The sequence below is a fragment of the Teleopsis dalmanni genome, chromosome 2 (genome assembly GCF_002237135.1).
Source record: "Teleopsis dalmanni isolate 2A chromosome 2, ASM223713v2, whole genome shotgun sequence".
NCBI classification, from domain to species: domain Eukaryota; kingdom Metazoa; phylum Arthropoda; class Insecta; order Diptera; family Diopsidae; genus Teleopsis; species Teleopsis dalmanni.
The window spans coordinates 221,013,658-221,029,116 of NC_051847.1; the positions used below are offsets into that span (position 1 = coordinate 221,013,658).

The 15,459-nt window shown below is 29.6% G+C and overlaps 2 protein-coding genes across 2 annotated transcripts in view; one reads left to right on the top strand and one right to left on the bottom strand.

The window, feature by feature from the left end:
* The window catches only part of LOC119676789 (DNA cross-link repair 1A protein-like), a 14,301-nt gene extending 12,209 nt beyond the window's left edge, over window positions 1-2,092 (bottom strand). The window contains exons 1-2 of the mRNA XM_038088048.1: window positions 866-2,092; window positions 684-795 (exon numbers count right to left, since the gene is read on the bottom strand). Of these exons, the coding sequence (XP_037943976.1) occupies window positions 684-795; window positions 866-1,988 (1,235 nt within the window). The 5' untranslated portion in view covers window positions 1,989-2,092. The remainder of the gene's footprint in view (window positions 1-683; window positions 796-865) is intronic.
* A 1,580-nt stretch (window positions 2,093-3,672) lies between these two features.
* LOC119676790 lies at window positions 3,673-15,285 on the top strand. Its single transcript, XM_038088049.1, has 4 exons — window positions 3,673-3,707; window positions 13,964-14,423; window positions 14,495-14,702; window positions 15,210-15,285. Exons 2-4 carry the CDS (start codon window positions 14,228-14,230, stop codon window positions 15,283-15,285), a joined length of 480 nt encoding a protein of 159 aa, XP_037943977.1. The 5' UTR covers window positions 3,673-3,707; window positions 13,964-14,227.
* The last annotated feature ends 174 nt before the right edge of the window (window positions 15,286-15,459 follow it).

Genomic DNA, 15,459 nt, shown 5'->3' on the forward strand with positions numbered 1-15,459 from the left:
CTGTCAAGTCTGGACTTCATGCTAGATAGGATTGAAGAATCTTCTATACACAAACTTTGGTAAGTAGAATACTACTTCTTAAACTGGACAAATTTATGTTTCAAAATTAGTTGTTAATTACAATATTGTTTCCTACCCAACTGATATTTTCTTTTCTAAAAAGGATAACAAGTGAATTTGTAATTGTTTTCTATTTTTTGGCCGCGACTGTAGAAGGGTCAGTTTAGCAAGATTGTAAGTTTATATTATAATATACCAAGATCGCAAATTATCTTAAAACAAGTTTAATTAGAGACAAAGGGAGGTGCTTTAATGAGAAACTATCGGTACCGATAGTGACGATGTTGATTTATTGGGAACATTGAGAGTAACGGATTATTTATAACCAGAGTTGCGAATCCGTTCTGAGCTGGGCTCTTTTTTGTTACTGGAACTTCAGCTTTTTTAGTGTAAATAAATTTAACTGAACATTCTCGAACCACTGAACTCACCTACTTTAAAAACAACTGAGATGTATAATCCTGATTATAATTCAGCATGAAGTGTTACCAGTTTATGACAAAAATAATAAAAATAAAACGAAAATAAAATACATATAATGAGAAATTATATGAGAAATATCATTTAAAGCAATAAGAATATCATATCATCTATAAATATATAAATTAAAACATAATACGTACTGATTTGCATTGATAGCGGTTACCTCAACATCATTAATAGTTTGCGGTACCCCTAATTCAAGCTCATGAAGATATTTTTCATCAGTGCCTATAAACTTTTGAACTAAACGACCTATAAAAAATTAAATAAATTAAAAAAATTACTTTTACGTTATAATAAATCACATTATCTATATACTAACGTGTTATAGGCGTCACATACAAAGGCATCGCAAATTTTTTTGTTAAACCCACATAATGATCGGCATGGAAGTGCGTTAAGAAATAATGCGTAACCCCCGGAATTTTACCAAATTGAAAAGCATCTACTGCGAATGTGGTATGTTCAATGGTTTTATAATTTGGAATAACACGCGGCTTTCTTTTACGCGTCTGTTTGCCATTGCTTTGCTCTTCTGCCAAAACATTTGCGTCGGAAGCTTCCTTACCGTTTAGCATATTGTAGTTATCAGGATATACTTCAATTGAAACCATAGGTTCTCTTGGGTTTAAATTTGATGTTTTTTCCTGTGTAGTTATTTTTATTTCCGTAGTTAGTTTCGTTTCCAGAGTTTCATTGTTTTGATTAATAGATGTGTTATTAGCACTGATTTGTAGCGATGGCTCGCTTTTAATACTTCTTAGTGGCAATAGTGGCTGATTAGATTCTTCATCTGTGCATAGATCAATACAATCCACTACATTCACTGATGTTTCTTTTCCCTTGGTTGCACTTTTCTTACGTGTGCTTCTCACTGGAGCCTTTTTGGCCGTTGTAGTTGCGGCGTTATCTGCAATTTTAGCTTTCAATTTGACTGGTGTTTTCCGTTTGGGTTTATTAGCATTAACAACAACTGCACTTGTTGTTGTTGCATCCGACTCAGTGTCATCAACAAATAAACGCTTACGACCTTTCCTTTTGACATTGCACTCTCTTTTGGGATTTTTCCTTACACTTGTTACTTGTTTGTTTTCTTTTTCAAATGTTGTCGGCACTAAATCATGATTTACGACAAAGTTTTTGGTACTACTTTTAAAGTAACTATTAATCCGTGTTTGACTAGGGGGTAATTCCTTTTTCTTTGTTCTGGGCTTCTTTGTTATTGTTCCTTCACTATCTATCTTTTTGTCATTTGTTAATGGTGTATTGATATTTATGATATTCCCATTACCAACATCCAAAGAGACTTGAAAATTATTTTGATCATTTTTCGTTGATTTTTTTCTAGTAGCTTTTGCTGATTTATCTGCTTTTGTTTGTTTAATTACTTTTACTTCTATTAGTTCACTAATACTGCGTATTTTTAATCGCCCTATGTCCTCCATATCCCTTAAAACACTTGTAGAAAAACTAATAACTGTCAAAACACCATGGAAGTTTTGGCGCTAAGTGAGTATAGTAGATGAGATACTCGCCATCTAAGCAAATTTTATAAATTTGATTTATGCATGAATATAGTTATAATTTTCATACATATGTAAAAAACACCGAATGCGTAATGATCGATGTGAAAGATATATACAATTTTGAAAACGAATCTATGATCAAAACGAAAAATATTATATTGTTCAAATCCCTGCAAGTTAACTCGCTGCATATTACATGCAATGTCTGTTTCACGAGGTACTCGTTGTAACTATGAGCAACACTGTATATACACAAGTATATAAGAGCATCTGAGGGAGCGCTCCCTTTAACAACATAGACTTTACTCGTACATTTTATTTCAGCTTAAACTTGTGTTGATGTGTGAATCAGCTGTTTTGGTCTAAATTAAATTTTTGTATTGTTTATATGCGCGGCACTGTTGTTCTCACCAGACTCTACACAAAGCTATTCCATGAAAATCTGTGTAAAGATCATAATATATCACTTTTCGCTTAAGCTTCGTAGATGACGAGGTTTTTCGTTCCTAAAAACAGTGCTTTTTAGAATTTGTGTCTATTATAGAAGACTATGACATTAACAGATGTGATTTAACTCTCTGCATAACATGCTTTATTGACATGATCAGAAATACTGTACAACCGCTGTTTCATTCGACATCTGTCTGTCTACATAACATGGTTCTATGTTTCCAAATCGTTTTGTTCGACGGACACTAAAAAAACACTAAAAATACACTACCTTTGGGAAAAGTAAGCTAAAAATACACTGCCTACGTGAAAAGATCGTTAAATAAACCACTACCTTCGGGAAAAGAACACAGCTCGAACATTAAAAGTCGAATACAAACATAATTAAAAATTGTATTCAAAATAAAGCAAATTATATAAAAAAAATTTTATTTTTCACATTTGGACATATATATATCGTATGTTTTAGAATTATTTTGCTGATATTTTCTTTTATTCTTTATTTATATATAATATAATACATTTGGAATATATTACTGAAATTAAACACGAATGTTTTTATTCTGTTTAAATTATCATACATATCTCATTCTCGGGTTTATCTCGATAACCCGTTAAAGTTTAGTCATAAGTTCACACTACGACAAAAAAATTGTAAATAGATATGGATTTATAATTACTAGTCTAAAATTAATTTTATTTTATAAATTCAAAACAGAAATGGAGGAACGGGTGAACATTTTTAAATTACTTGGAAAAATGTTAGTGTAACAGTTGTTTATAAATAAATTTTCAAGCAAAAAGAATTGGTTTGTTTGTGTGGAAAAGTGCGGAAATATAGGTCTATTCTACTTTAGCAAGAGCCTTTAATAAGAGACTTGTAGTTTTTTTCTTCACTCTATATTAACAAAAATTTATTTTAAAATAAATTATTAATTACAGTCGTTTGAATTTAACCGATCTTCTCTGTAAATAGCTTTAGTGATATGCACCCTATACGAAAAATTCTTCAAAAACAAATGAACAAAAATACTAATAACATTTTTATTGGAAATAATACAACCCTGACTGAGAATAGAGAGAAATAGTTCAGTAGTGTAATATTTTTTATATTAGGAGGACGTGGTTGTTGTTGTTGCGGAAAATTTAATACAAAATATTTTACAATAATTAATATAATTCTTTTGTGTACGTATTTATATATTAATATAAGAAAATTGAATAAAATAACTATGGAAATAAAAAAATTACTATTTGATATATATTTTTATATTAATATTGCTAGTTTACACAAAATTGTGTGAAAATGGAAAAAATCTATAACATACGATACAAGATAGAAAAAAATGAAGTGTTATGATAGAAAAACAAGTGGAGTGTGGAGTGGAGTATAAGTGTATAAAATGAAAAGTGGAAAAATCAGTCAAAGAAATTAAAACATATTAAGCAGCAAACAAACGTAGCGCACAAAATAAAAAGAAAATTAAATATGTACAACTCCACGCGCTGTTGAGAAAATATAATAATAATATAATACAATAGTGAATTCTTAAAAAAAAAAAGAAAAGAAATCACTAAGGAATTGTAAAAATGGAATGTTTATTTGTACATAACAACAATAACAAAAACAAAACTCATTTAATAACAATAATAATTATTTTCCTACAGTTTGTGTAATATGAAAGACAATGTGTGATGAATATATTGCTTCAAATGATTTAAGCGGTTTATATATGTTAAAAGTTACACTTTAAGTTCAATATACATATATAAATTAATGGAAACTATAACAAAATTAAATTATACACAAAAATGAAAAAAATAAATTTAAATCACAACAGAATTCAATATAATTTAAAAATGTCATGAATTTTTACTTCGATAATACCCTGCATAAAAATTAAACCAGACATCCGTATAAATATATATAATAAATCATATATTTTTGGTATACTTATATGCTTATAAATATGTCTATATGTATATTATACCATAATAAAACTTTAGCTAATTTAAGTTGCTTCAGTAACGATTTAGTGAAAACGTCATCCTTTAACTTGATATCTTCGCATTAAAAAATAGCTTGTAGAATTTCTACACTCTACTTCCAGCAGCAGAGTATTAATTAAGCTAACAGATAGTGTTGTCAGATGTTTGTTGTTTTTCAGTATAAGTGGTTATTATTAGTGTTTATTACGGATGTAAACTGTAGATTCTGTGAAGAGAACGAGGAGTCGACCACACATATGCTGTTAGAATACCCTGCGCTAATGCACATACGGAATAGGCTCCTGGGAATGTATATTTTTACGGAAGAGTCAATAAAATTCTGTAAAGTAGGTCCTATACTAGTTTTTATTGCCGCAACAGGACTTAGAGACCTATTCTAAACCCAGAAGGGGACACAATAGTATATAAAACTTCATATAAATTGTTCAAGTGAACCGTTTTCAAGATATTAAAGATTTTTTGAGTGCTTATTTTTTTCGATAAAATTTCCTTTGAAACCACTAAGCAGAGTATCTCTGTAAATATTGAAAATCGGTGATTACGAAATAGATCTCGCCACTTGACAATATAATCTGCATATCATACACTGTAAAGGCGGTGCACTAAAAATATTTTTTAGTGTTTCACCTGTATAACGAACACGAACACAGAGTATATTTACAATTAGTTTAAAATCTAATCAACTGCTAAAAACAATTAGATTAGATGAAATTATTTCCCGCTACGTAAATTATTTTTATTATTTCAAATATATGCAATCTTAAACCTCCTGTTAAACCTCCTTCTACTTTAGTTTCTTATTCTTCCTTTATTATACTGCTTTATTTACTTACATTCAACCAAGTATAAAAATCGTTTTACTTTTCTCTGTTCCCCCAATTACTTCTGTCTTATTATTTTAACTAATTTTTATTTTTCTAAACTCATCTTTATATCTTCTAGTTCTTATTCTCTCAATTTTTAATTTTCATTTTATGATTTTATATCAATCTTAAAAATATGTGTTGCTCTCTTTATAACTGATTCAAACTTAAAATTAATAAGTGGCTGAAAAGAGCCACTCAGACTGATTTTGATAATACAATTGCCTACAGACAAGCTAAAGAATCCATCCAAAAGCCGCAACTACGGTGCTACTAAAGTTGAACAGAAGTGGCATCCGACTTGTCACAAGGTTTCAAACTGGCCATTGCGGAGTAATAAAGCATCTATCGAACCTAAGTATCACTAGAGACAATAGCTGCAGACTTTGTTACGAAGAATAGAAAACAGCAGAACACGTTCTGTGTCAATGTGATAGTCTCGCCAAACTCAGACTTCGGTACTTATCAACTGCCTATTCACTTATAACGGAATTAGGCAACATCTCTTCAAAGAACGTAATGAAGTTCTTAAGTGCCACTTGTCTGTTGAACTAAAGTGGGTATGTCACAATAATCTTTGCCAACTCTTCTATTCAGAAGCTTCAAGTTGGTCAAAGTCAGGCTCTCCGAAGACTCTTCAAAGTGCCATGGCACATCCACACAAATGACATGCTAAGAAACCTTAGAATAAATCCGGTCAAAAAATATATAAGGGATAGAGCCCTGAAGCTATATGCGAAAACCGACAGGCTGCCCTACTTAGCACTATCTAATCTCAGAGTAATCACTAACGGACGGGGCGGTACGCAGATCTTAGATCAGTCATTGAATGATCACGATGCTTACGAGGAATACTTAAATTACTCTGCTGCTGATATTCCCCAGCTATCAAGGAGTAAAAGTGCCCAGATGCACTAACTCGGAAAAGACTTAACATTAGACAATAATCCTCAAAGGATGCAGTGAAATGGCGACAACTTTTCAACACTTTTTAAATCAAATCTAAATCAATAGTTTTAGTTTTTATAGTATTGATTGTTCGTTTAAGAAAGCACTGCTATAAGGATCTATACCTTAGAAATGTGACTGTCTTCCAAAATCACAATAATAAAACGTTAAATAAAATTAGCAAGGAAAGGAGCTGAAAAAGCTGAAAGCCCATCAGAATTAAGTTGATAAATATTATATATCTCAATTACATCAAAAATTGATGCTTCTGCTGACATTTTAAAGTTGTTAAAATGTAGCGATAGAACTTAATTTCCGACAATAAAATATCCTTTCTTCTTTTTGCCAATTTTATTGATACAACTGCTGCTGTTGACAGTTCTTTCTCATGCAAAAGCTCTACCAAAACATGTAATTATTCATTATAGGCATCATTTTGATTTGAAGTGATATTGTAACTAATTCAGATGAAGTAATCAAACTTTTATCGTAAAAAAGTAGAAAATGATCAAAGTAAATTCTTGGTTATAAGCCTACTTAATTTCAAATCTCTTTCTTTGTTCTTGTGATATACATTGTGACCGAAAAGCTTCCGGAAATTTTAAATAAAACGCAAAATTCTTAATCTTCATCAATATTTATTTTATCTCCTTCAAAATATGCTCCATTAGAAGCGATACACAAATGCCAACGTTTCTTCCAATCATCAAAACATTTTTTATAGGCGCTTTCCGGTATGGCTTTGAGTTCCCTCTGCGAATTCTGTTTTACGTCTTCTATGGATTCAAAACGCGTTCCTCTGAGTGGTAATTTGAGTTTGGGAAACAGGAAAAAGTCACACGGTGCAAGATCAGGTGAATACGGTGGCTGTTCGATGGTATTTATTGAATGTTTGGCCTTAAAATCGTTGATAATGTTGGCTCGGTGCGAGGGAGCATTATCGTCATGAAAAATCCATGAATTATCCTTCCACAATTGAGGCCACCAAAAGCAAAGAGCTCTCACGACCGATGCCTAGCTCTCGTGCTATCTCTCTAACACTCACATGAGGATTTTGGAACACGATTTCCTTTGCCTTTTCAATGTTTTCGTCGGTGGTAGAGGTCGAAGGTCGTCCAGAACGCGGCATGTCTTCGACGGTCGTACGACCGTCCTGAAAGGCTTTGTACCACTCATAAACTTGAGTTTTCGATAAAACTGATTCCCCATAAGCCTTTTGTAGCATTCGCAACGATTCTGCACACGAAATTTCGTTCGAAACACAAAATTTGATGCAAACTCTTTGTTCAATATTTTTTTCCATTGTTTTTTTCGCAACGCACTACTGAGGTGAACTGGTTTCAACAGCTGCCGTAAACGAACTGTCTGACAGATCGCGCTCATTTTTGGCATAGTAATTAAGGACAGTGCTGCCAAACTACATAAACTTAAAATATCGAAAAATATACAGCGCGCGAATTTTAAATGAGAACCTCCGAAAACTTTTCGGTCACAATGTATGTATTGTTTCCTTTTCTGTATCTCTGCTTAAATTTTCATTACAATATCCAAACGTAACAAAAATTTACAATATGCAGATGTGTTTTTTAAGTTTCAACTAAATATTGTTTATTATATATATATTTCATATATTCATATCTATTAAATATGTTATTATTTAGATCACATTTTCTAGGCGATTTATAATGTGTATTTAATGAAAAATATTTTAATATATTTTCCGATATCTTGTTTTTGGTCGATAAATTATTTTATTAATAATTATTTACCATTGCCTTGATTTTGTAGGGTGTTTATTTGTTTCACTAAAACTGCTTAAATTGTGTGATACATGAGCCAACGAATACTTTTGCACAAAACTACCAGTGACTAAATTTAATTGTAGACGGTTAGCGGCTGTTATTAACTTAATGAAAAAATATGCATAAATAGTAAAAAAACATGTTTTCTCATTTTTTAATAATAAATTTATTTATACATATGTATATATATTAAATACTTTTTATTTAAATATAATATCCATAGCAAATAAATTTAAATTAATTTTTTTATTTTGTTTATTTATAAGACCATAAAGATTTTAAAGTAAAATACTAAAATTTGAAAAATCATTTAATTATATACAAAAATGTTTATATATTATTATTTCATTTTGTTTATATATTACACATGTTCTTACCATATTCAGAACATGTCTCTATACAATATTACTTTGAGCTATCTGCATATATGTATATAACATATCTACACATTCCAGCATTTGTGTTTTCAGCTGGAAAATTATTTATTTCCCCTTAGTTTCAATATTTCGTGATTTTCATGTGTATTCTGAGTAATTTTGTTTTATTACAGATATATCTAAATTTTCAACTACTTTAATAAGTCCAAGCAGTAAAAACAAAATAATTTTTCAATTATTTATATTCGAAATAAAATTTTAATTTTAATTTCAATCCTTTATAAAATAAACAATTATATTGGTCACATCAATTATATATCTTGTTTTCTATCTTATTCCCAAATAAGAATCTTGCCTGGTCACATAACCCACATTATATATGAAATTAATTTTGATATCCGAAAAAGATTGCATTGATTGTTGTTGTCTATTTGCATCAATAATTCATTAATGTTGCTTATATTCTCTACTAATATGAAACGAATCCCATATTTTTAAATGATTCTCATTAAACCCAAAAAGGTTGGAAACTAGAATCAAAAAACATTGAAAGATCTCTTAAAGCTTTTAGCCGCTATGAAAAAATTTTATTAGCAAAGCCGACAGACTTAGGTTAAGTTGATCCGTTGTGAAGGGACATGAAGACAGTACTCACCTAATCAAATTATTAACCCACGTTGAGGCAATTCGTTGGTGAACTTGTTGAAGACATAAAAACAAAAAAGGTGTCTGATGGTTTCTCATATCCGTAGCTGCAACAGTAGTTACTGTGTATAATATATATTCTATAGGCATGCTATAAAAATGTCAACCTATAACAAAGTGTTAAGATTTTTTCTTCTCATTGAAATATTTATGTCTCATTACATATGCCAAATGATCCTCACGTATAAATATGTTCCTCGATTCAACATATTTTATTAAGAACTTTATTTTTCATTATAAGTTTACAGAACATTTAAAGGAACATCAATCTATAAAATTGATAGATTCCTAATCGATCGGCTGCAACATATTTTCCTTTTCTATCACTGTTGACTGGCATACATACTATATGTGTTACGAACAGTCAAATCAATCCATTTAGTTTTCCAACACTTGGCGATTATATAAAACCATACAAAATATAAAAAAATTATACTATATGTATTATATATAATATAAATTGACAAGTTACTTATATAAATTCAAACACATTAATTACCTTCTTCAACTATCTTTAGCTTTAATTTAACTATCATTCTGTGTCAAAATGAAACCATCTACTTTCTAAACTATTAAATAGTTTTATATAAATAAATATAATTTAATTTACTTTAATAATATTTAATTACACATATATTTAATAATTCATTAATTGTAGAATTCAAACAAGAATCACGTACACAAATGCAGTCCCCAGTTTCAATTTCGTAATCCAATTTTTTATTTTTAATACATCATCCATAAAAATATTAATAAAATTTAAATCAGTAGCCGTGCGTTTGCATCGTAAACATTTATTAAAATACAAGTACGTCCATACATGAACTCATATATTTAATACTTTTGTTCTGTTAATTTGAAGTGTACATCAATTATAATTTTTTGCTACACTTCGACGTAATTTAAATTCCAAAGTTTTTCTTTATTTTCATTGTTTGATAAATTGTTTTTAATTAAAATTTTAATTTCTTAATTGTTTTGAATATTCATAGATCAAACGTTAAGTTTTCCGAAAAATCTTTTCTAACATAAAATGTATTTAATATTTATACTGTGGTTGTTTTTTTATAAATATTCAACACAGATATTTATCCAATTTTATTACGTATAATCAATTATAAGCACATTCGATAGAGTTGGACTAAATTCTTTAAATGGAAAAAAGAAATCATCACAGCATAAATTATCTTTTCTCAAGATCCGTAAAAGGTTCTCGTCTTTTGGCTAAGAATCTATAACACTACACTTGCATTAATAATTTTTAAACATTTATTTTATTGGCATATAAATATATTTCAGCGGCCACGTTTTTTCTTTGTTGGTCTTCTGTTATCAATCAAAAACAGCTTCAGTTTTATTATAACCTTTAAACTCCAATCTATATGTTTAGGTGATATTTCTAAAAAAATAACGTTTATATGTTATATTCGTTGATATTTTATGTATGAACATTAGGGTGCCATTAAGGCACCCCCCAGATCGGTTCATTTTACTAAAAAAATAATCTGTGTAAAATTTTAGTTCAATTGGATAAGTGGAAATGGTGCCCCAAGAGCCTCAAAGATTGGAAAATAACGATTTTTTCCATAAAATTCATCTTTGATTACTTATATCTCCGACATATTTAATTTTACATAAAAACTGTCTTCCTAAAAGTTATAGATCTATTTAAAATAAACAATTCACTCATACAAAGTTTTTCTGTATTTCTAATAGTTATTGAATAAAACAAAAAATAAGTTGAAGTCACCCGATTGCTAGCTTTGAAAGTACTATGAATGTTATTGTCCGCTTCAGCTTTACAAAAAATTTAATATTTCTAAAAAATTTAAAATAAATTCAATATATCTAAAATTTAATCTTTCTAATAATAAAAAAGTACTAATTCTAGGTTTGTCCGACATAATTTTGATTATTTTAGTTAAAGTTGCTGGAGCAAAGTATCCTTATTACAACTTGGAAAACGACGGCGGTAATCGTTAACAATTTTAGTATGTACTGTTTTCGATTCTCCTTTTTTGTTAAAATTGAATTATAGTCCAGCATTAGTTTCACTCCTCGCTATGTCGTATCGTTTACTACTTTCAAGCTTAAAAGCTTTCAAAATGGCTTTCAATCCAATGGCTTTCAAGCCATTTTGTGGTGCATATTTTCAAGAAGCCATCGCACAACTTGAAACGATTAAAAATGTTTTTAGTATTTTTGTATACAAACTGTTCAATTCCCTTTTCGACGATTTTAGTTATTTTTGCGCTATCTGTTGATACTCTAATGACTTCCTTGTCATCACTATCTATATTCAAATTTGAAACCATATTTTTCTTTGTCTCAGGTGATATATTTAAATCCAAAAAAGCAAAATGAACAAGCTTTGATCTTAAATATCAAATATAATTTTTTGATATTGACTGAGAATAGAAGGAAGATTAAAATCTTGAAAATGAGCTTTGACTGATGACAAAGCATTAAACCATACTTCAACATACACTTTAGTAATAAATATACATGTAGGCAAGAAGGGTAAAATCTGGCAACGCCGGCAAAAAGGAACAAGAAGAAGCTTTAAGAAACAAGCAGTAGTGGGTAATAAGTCGTTGAAGTTGTCAGTCGGTTGTGCGCGTTTAAGAAGTTACTTATTATTAGTTATTAATTAATTAACGTATATACACTTTGATATTTTGGATTAAATAAATACTATTAAATAAACATTCCTACATACATATACCGCAAAGAGCATTTTCTTCTTCTGTAGATAATTTGAACTCTTTCCTTAATAAAAATATTTTTAATACATGCATGGCTTTCGTCATCCATCTTGCATGATATATAGCTCCAGGAGGTCGAAACTTTACTGTACAGTTCGGCTTTTCTCCTAAAAACATTAATGCAAGTTCAAGAAGTTCCCTATAATCATCTCTTGGTTGGTTATCCTTACGAATCTTATAAAGGAAACGAATATTTAAAGAAGACATCTCGGTAACACTTTTTAATGTAATCACTTTGAATTAATCAATACGATAAAATATTATAAAATTCACTTCGCATTCCAATGAATAATACAGAAACTCACTTATAACTATACAAGTATTGGACTTATTTTCTACCAAATTTAGTAGACAATTCATTCATTGAACTCATTATTCAATAACTATTAGAAATACAGAAAAACTTTGTATGAGTGAATTGTTTATTTTTACTAGACCTATAACTTTTAGGAAGACAGTTTTTATTTAAAATTAAATATGTCGGAGATATAAGCAATCAAAGATGAATTTTATGGAAAAAATCGTTATTTTCCAATCTTTGAGGCTCTTGGGGTACCAGTTTCACTTATCCAATTGAACTAAAATTTCACACAGATTATTTTTTTAGTAAAATGAACCGATCTGGGAAGTGCCGCGAGCAATTTTCCGACTTTCGAAAATTAATGGCACCCTAATGAACATTCTTTAATTTGACAGTTGTATATTTTAATTGGTAGTCTTATTTTTATGAAGAATAGTTAAGCTTTCAAAATTACGCTATGTCCTTCGCTATGTTCTAGCAGGCGCCCTAACACGACGGTCATTTTCCTGGGGGTTCCATCTGCACGGCTGGATTAGTAATTCACTATGATATTAGTAATCACGGCGCCATTCCGCTTACAGCTTTTTATATGAAATTATTGTTGTAAAGTATAATAAACACATTTACTTGAGAATTTTATAACATCAGAAATCTCGTGGACCCTTATTCGCCGATCTTCCATCATTAGATCATTGATTTTAGCCATCATATCTTGAATTATTATTTTATTTGGACGTCGTCTCGGCAGTTTAATATCTTTGGAACTTATACGATTACAACAAAACTTTGGCAAATTAGTTTCTAATCATTTTGTATGGTGCTGGATGTTTTTTATAATATAAAAAAATTGTTGTTTTTTTTTCCAAAGAAAACAAGAATAAGTTTCTAAGATCACTGCTGATGGTGTTTGGCAGTACTTGGAGTAGCTGTATAAGCAGCCGAAAAATAAATTTTATTGAAATGAATATATTCTTTATATTTAATATTAATTACTATAGACATATTTTTTTTTCGATTTTATATAAATTTAATTACAATATATTTTTAAAACTTATTTAGTGTACTTATCACTAATTTATAAAACAATTTCAAACCTGGATAAACAATTTTCGTCTTCTCGTATTAGCTATCTACTTAACAGATCTTTATTAACAGATACTCTGTTCTCTATTTTGGACTTATAACCATACTAACCACACTCTCAAGAGTTTTATAAAATCTTTGTTCTGATCTCGTCCCTTCAACTCTCCGAAGATTTTAATTTTTAATGATCTGAAATTCATGCATATATTATGTTAATTTGAAATGTGCTTTCAGTTTGCAGAATTGCGCTATTTATAATATTTTCATTTCAAACTCATGAAGGATTTAGGTTATTTATTGTGCGATTGTACGAGTATGTATACAAAAAATAAGAAAAACAATACATTAAAAATTTAATTGAAAAATTTGAAACTTTATGTACTCAAGTAAGAAGTAAATTTGCCTGTTCGCTATTATTAGTTTTAGTTTAAATTTTGATCTCATCTCCTACAATTTTGTTTACATTTAGCAACTTTGAAATATTTACAAAAAATTCTATAAACAATTATTTTTTAAAAATCATTACAAAATATAAAAAACTGAAAATTTGACGCAGTAATTATATTTCCTGCTCTTCTCTGAATTTATAGAAAAATTAAAGCACAACGAATCAACCGGTTTCATTACCCAAGGCTATCATTATACGAATCTCATCACAATCTCATTAGTCGATATTTCGTAATTACAAGAGGCCTAAAAATGTGAACGAGCAGCAACAAAAACTTGGATAAAATTTTCGCTCACGAAATAAATTGATTGTTAACCGACAGTCAACAGTGCGTTCCTGTTGACTACGCTTCGTTCGTTGTCATATTCAACTTGGCAACGAACAGCATATATAGAAGTTTCTAAAGATGTCTACTATGCTTCCACTGTCGACAAGTGCGTCTGGTACTCATTTGCGTCCACAATCATTAATCGGACCGGAACGCGAACCTGTACATTTTACCGTCAATTTAGTCGGCGCACCACCAGAAGTCGAGCAGCTTGTGGAACAGATCAAAACTGTAGCAGAACAATTTCTCTATCATTGGAAAACTTTTCCAATTGGTAAGTCCATACCCAACATACGGTATTCTCAATTAAGTTTTTAATACAATTTTTTTTATTATTTTTTATAGTGCTTCCACAGCCATTGTCAGCCACAACGCTCGCCTTAACTGCTAGCAATGCAACGAATAGCGTTAGCAGCCGCAAGACGCGTCCCATAAATTTGCGCGACCTATTTATAGCGCCACCCTTTGATGAGCTCGATGCTGTTGCATCCGATGGTAATGGCGAACCACGTCGTTTAACCAACTCACAGCTAAAATCGTTGCGTGAGAATGGGTAAGTTTATCGATTAAAAAATTTCCGTTTTTAATAAAAAATTTTCTATTATTTTTATATTTTTTTATTTATGCTCAAACTGCTGCTTAAGAATTTCATTAAGTTTAATTTACGCTTTAAGGTTTTTGCTTTCATTCAAATGAACAGCAAAGTACGCAAAAATTAGGTTGATTAATTACAAATAATAATTAAAAATTAATATTAGTGTAAACACGGCATCTTTGGTACTTGCATTTGAATTTGGAAGAAACACTTAACACCAGTCATTTGCTAAAAACTTAAATAATAGTTTGGAATTATTGAATAACTTTTAGTTTACTTCTTAACGCTACTCTACTATTACTTTTATTATTATCATTATTATTATTAATATAATTATTCACATTATAATATTTTTCGTTATTTCGTTAATTTTGTATTTAAAATTGAACACTTCTCTATACTCAATATTTATAAAAACAATAAGATCTCCAATATCTTGTGCAATATTGAAATATTTCTGTAAAGCTTGCAAAAGGATAAATATGGAAAACCGAAGAAATTAACTTTGGAACAATTGGAAACAATACGTAAAAATGGGTAAATACGAATTATTAAACAAAAAATCGTCTAAACATTTAAGAAATGTGTTTCCTTCCCCTTTTAATACAAACAAAATAAAACAAAATATTTTAGATTTCAGTGTTTACTTGAAATTGTTATGTTGTAAAAAATTATTATTATGTATGAAAGATCTTAAGTGTTTTCTATGTTGTTT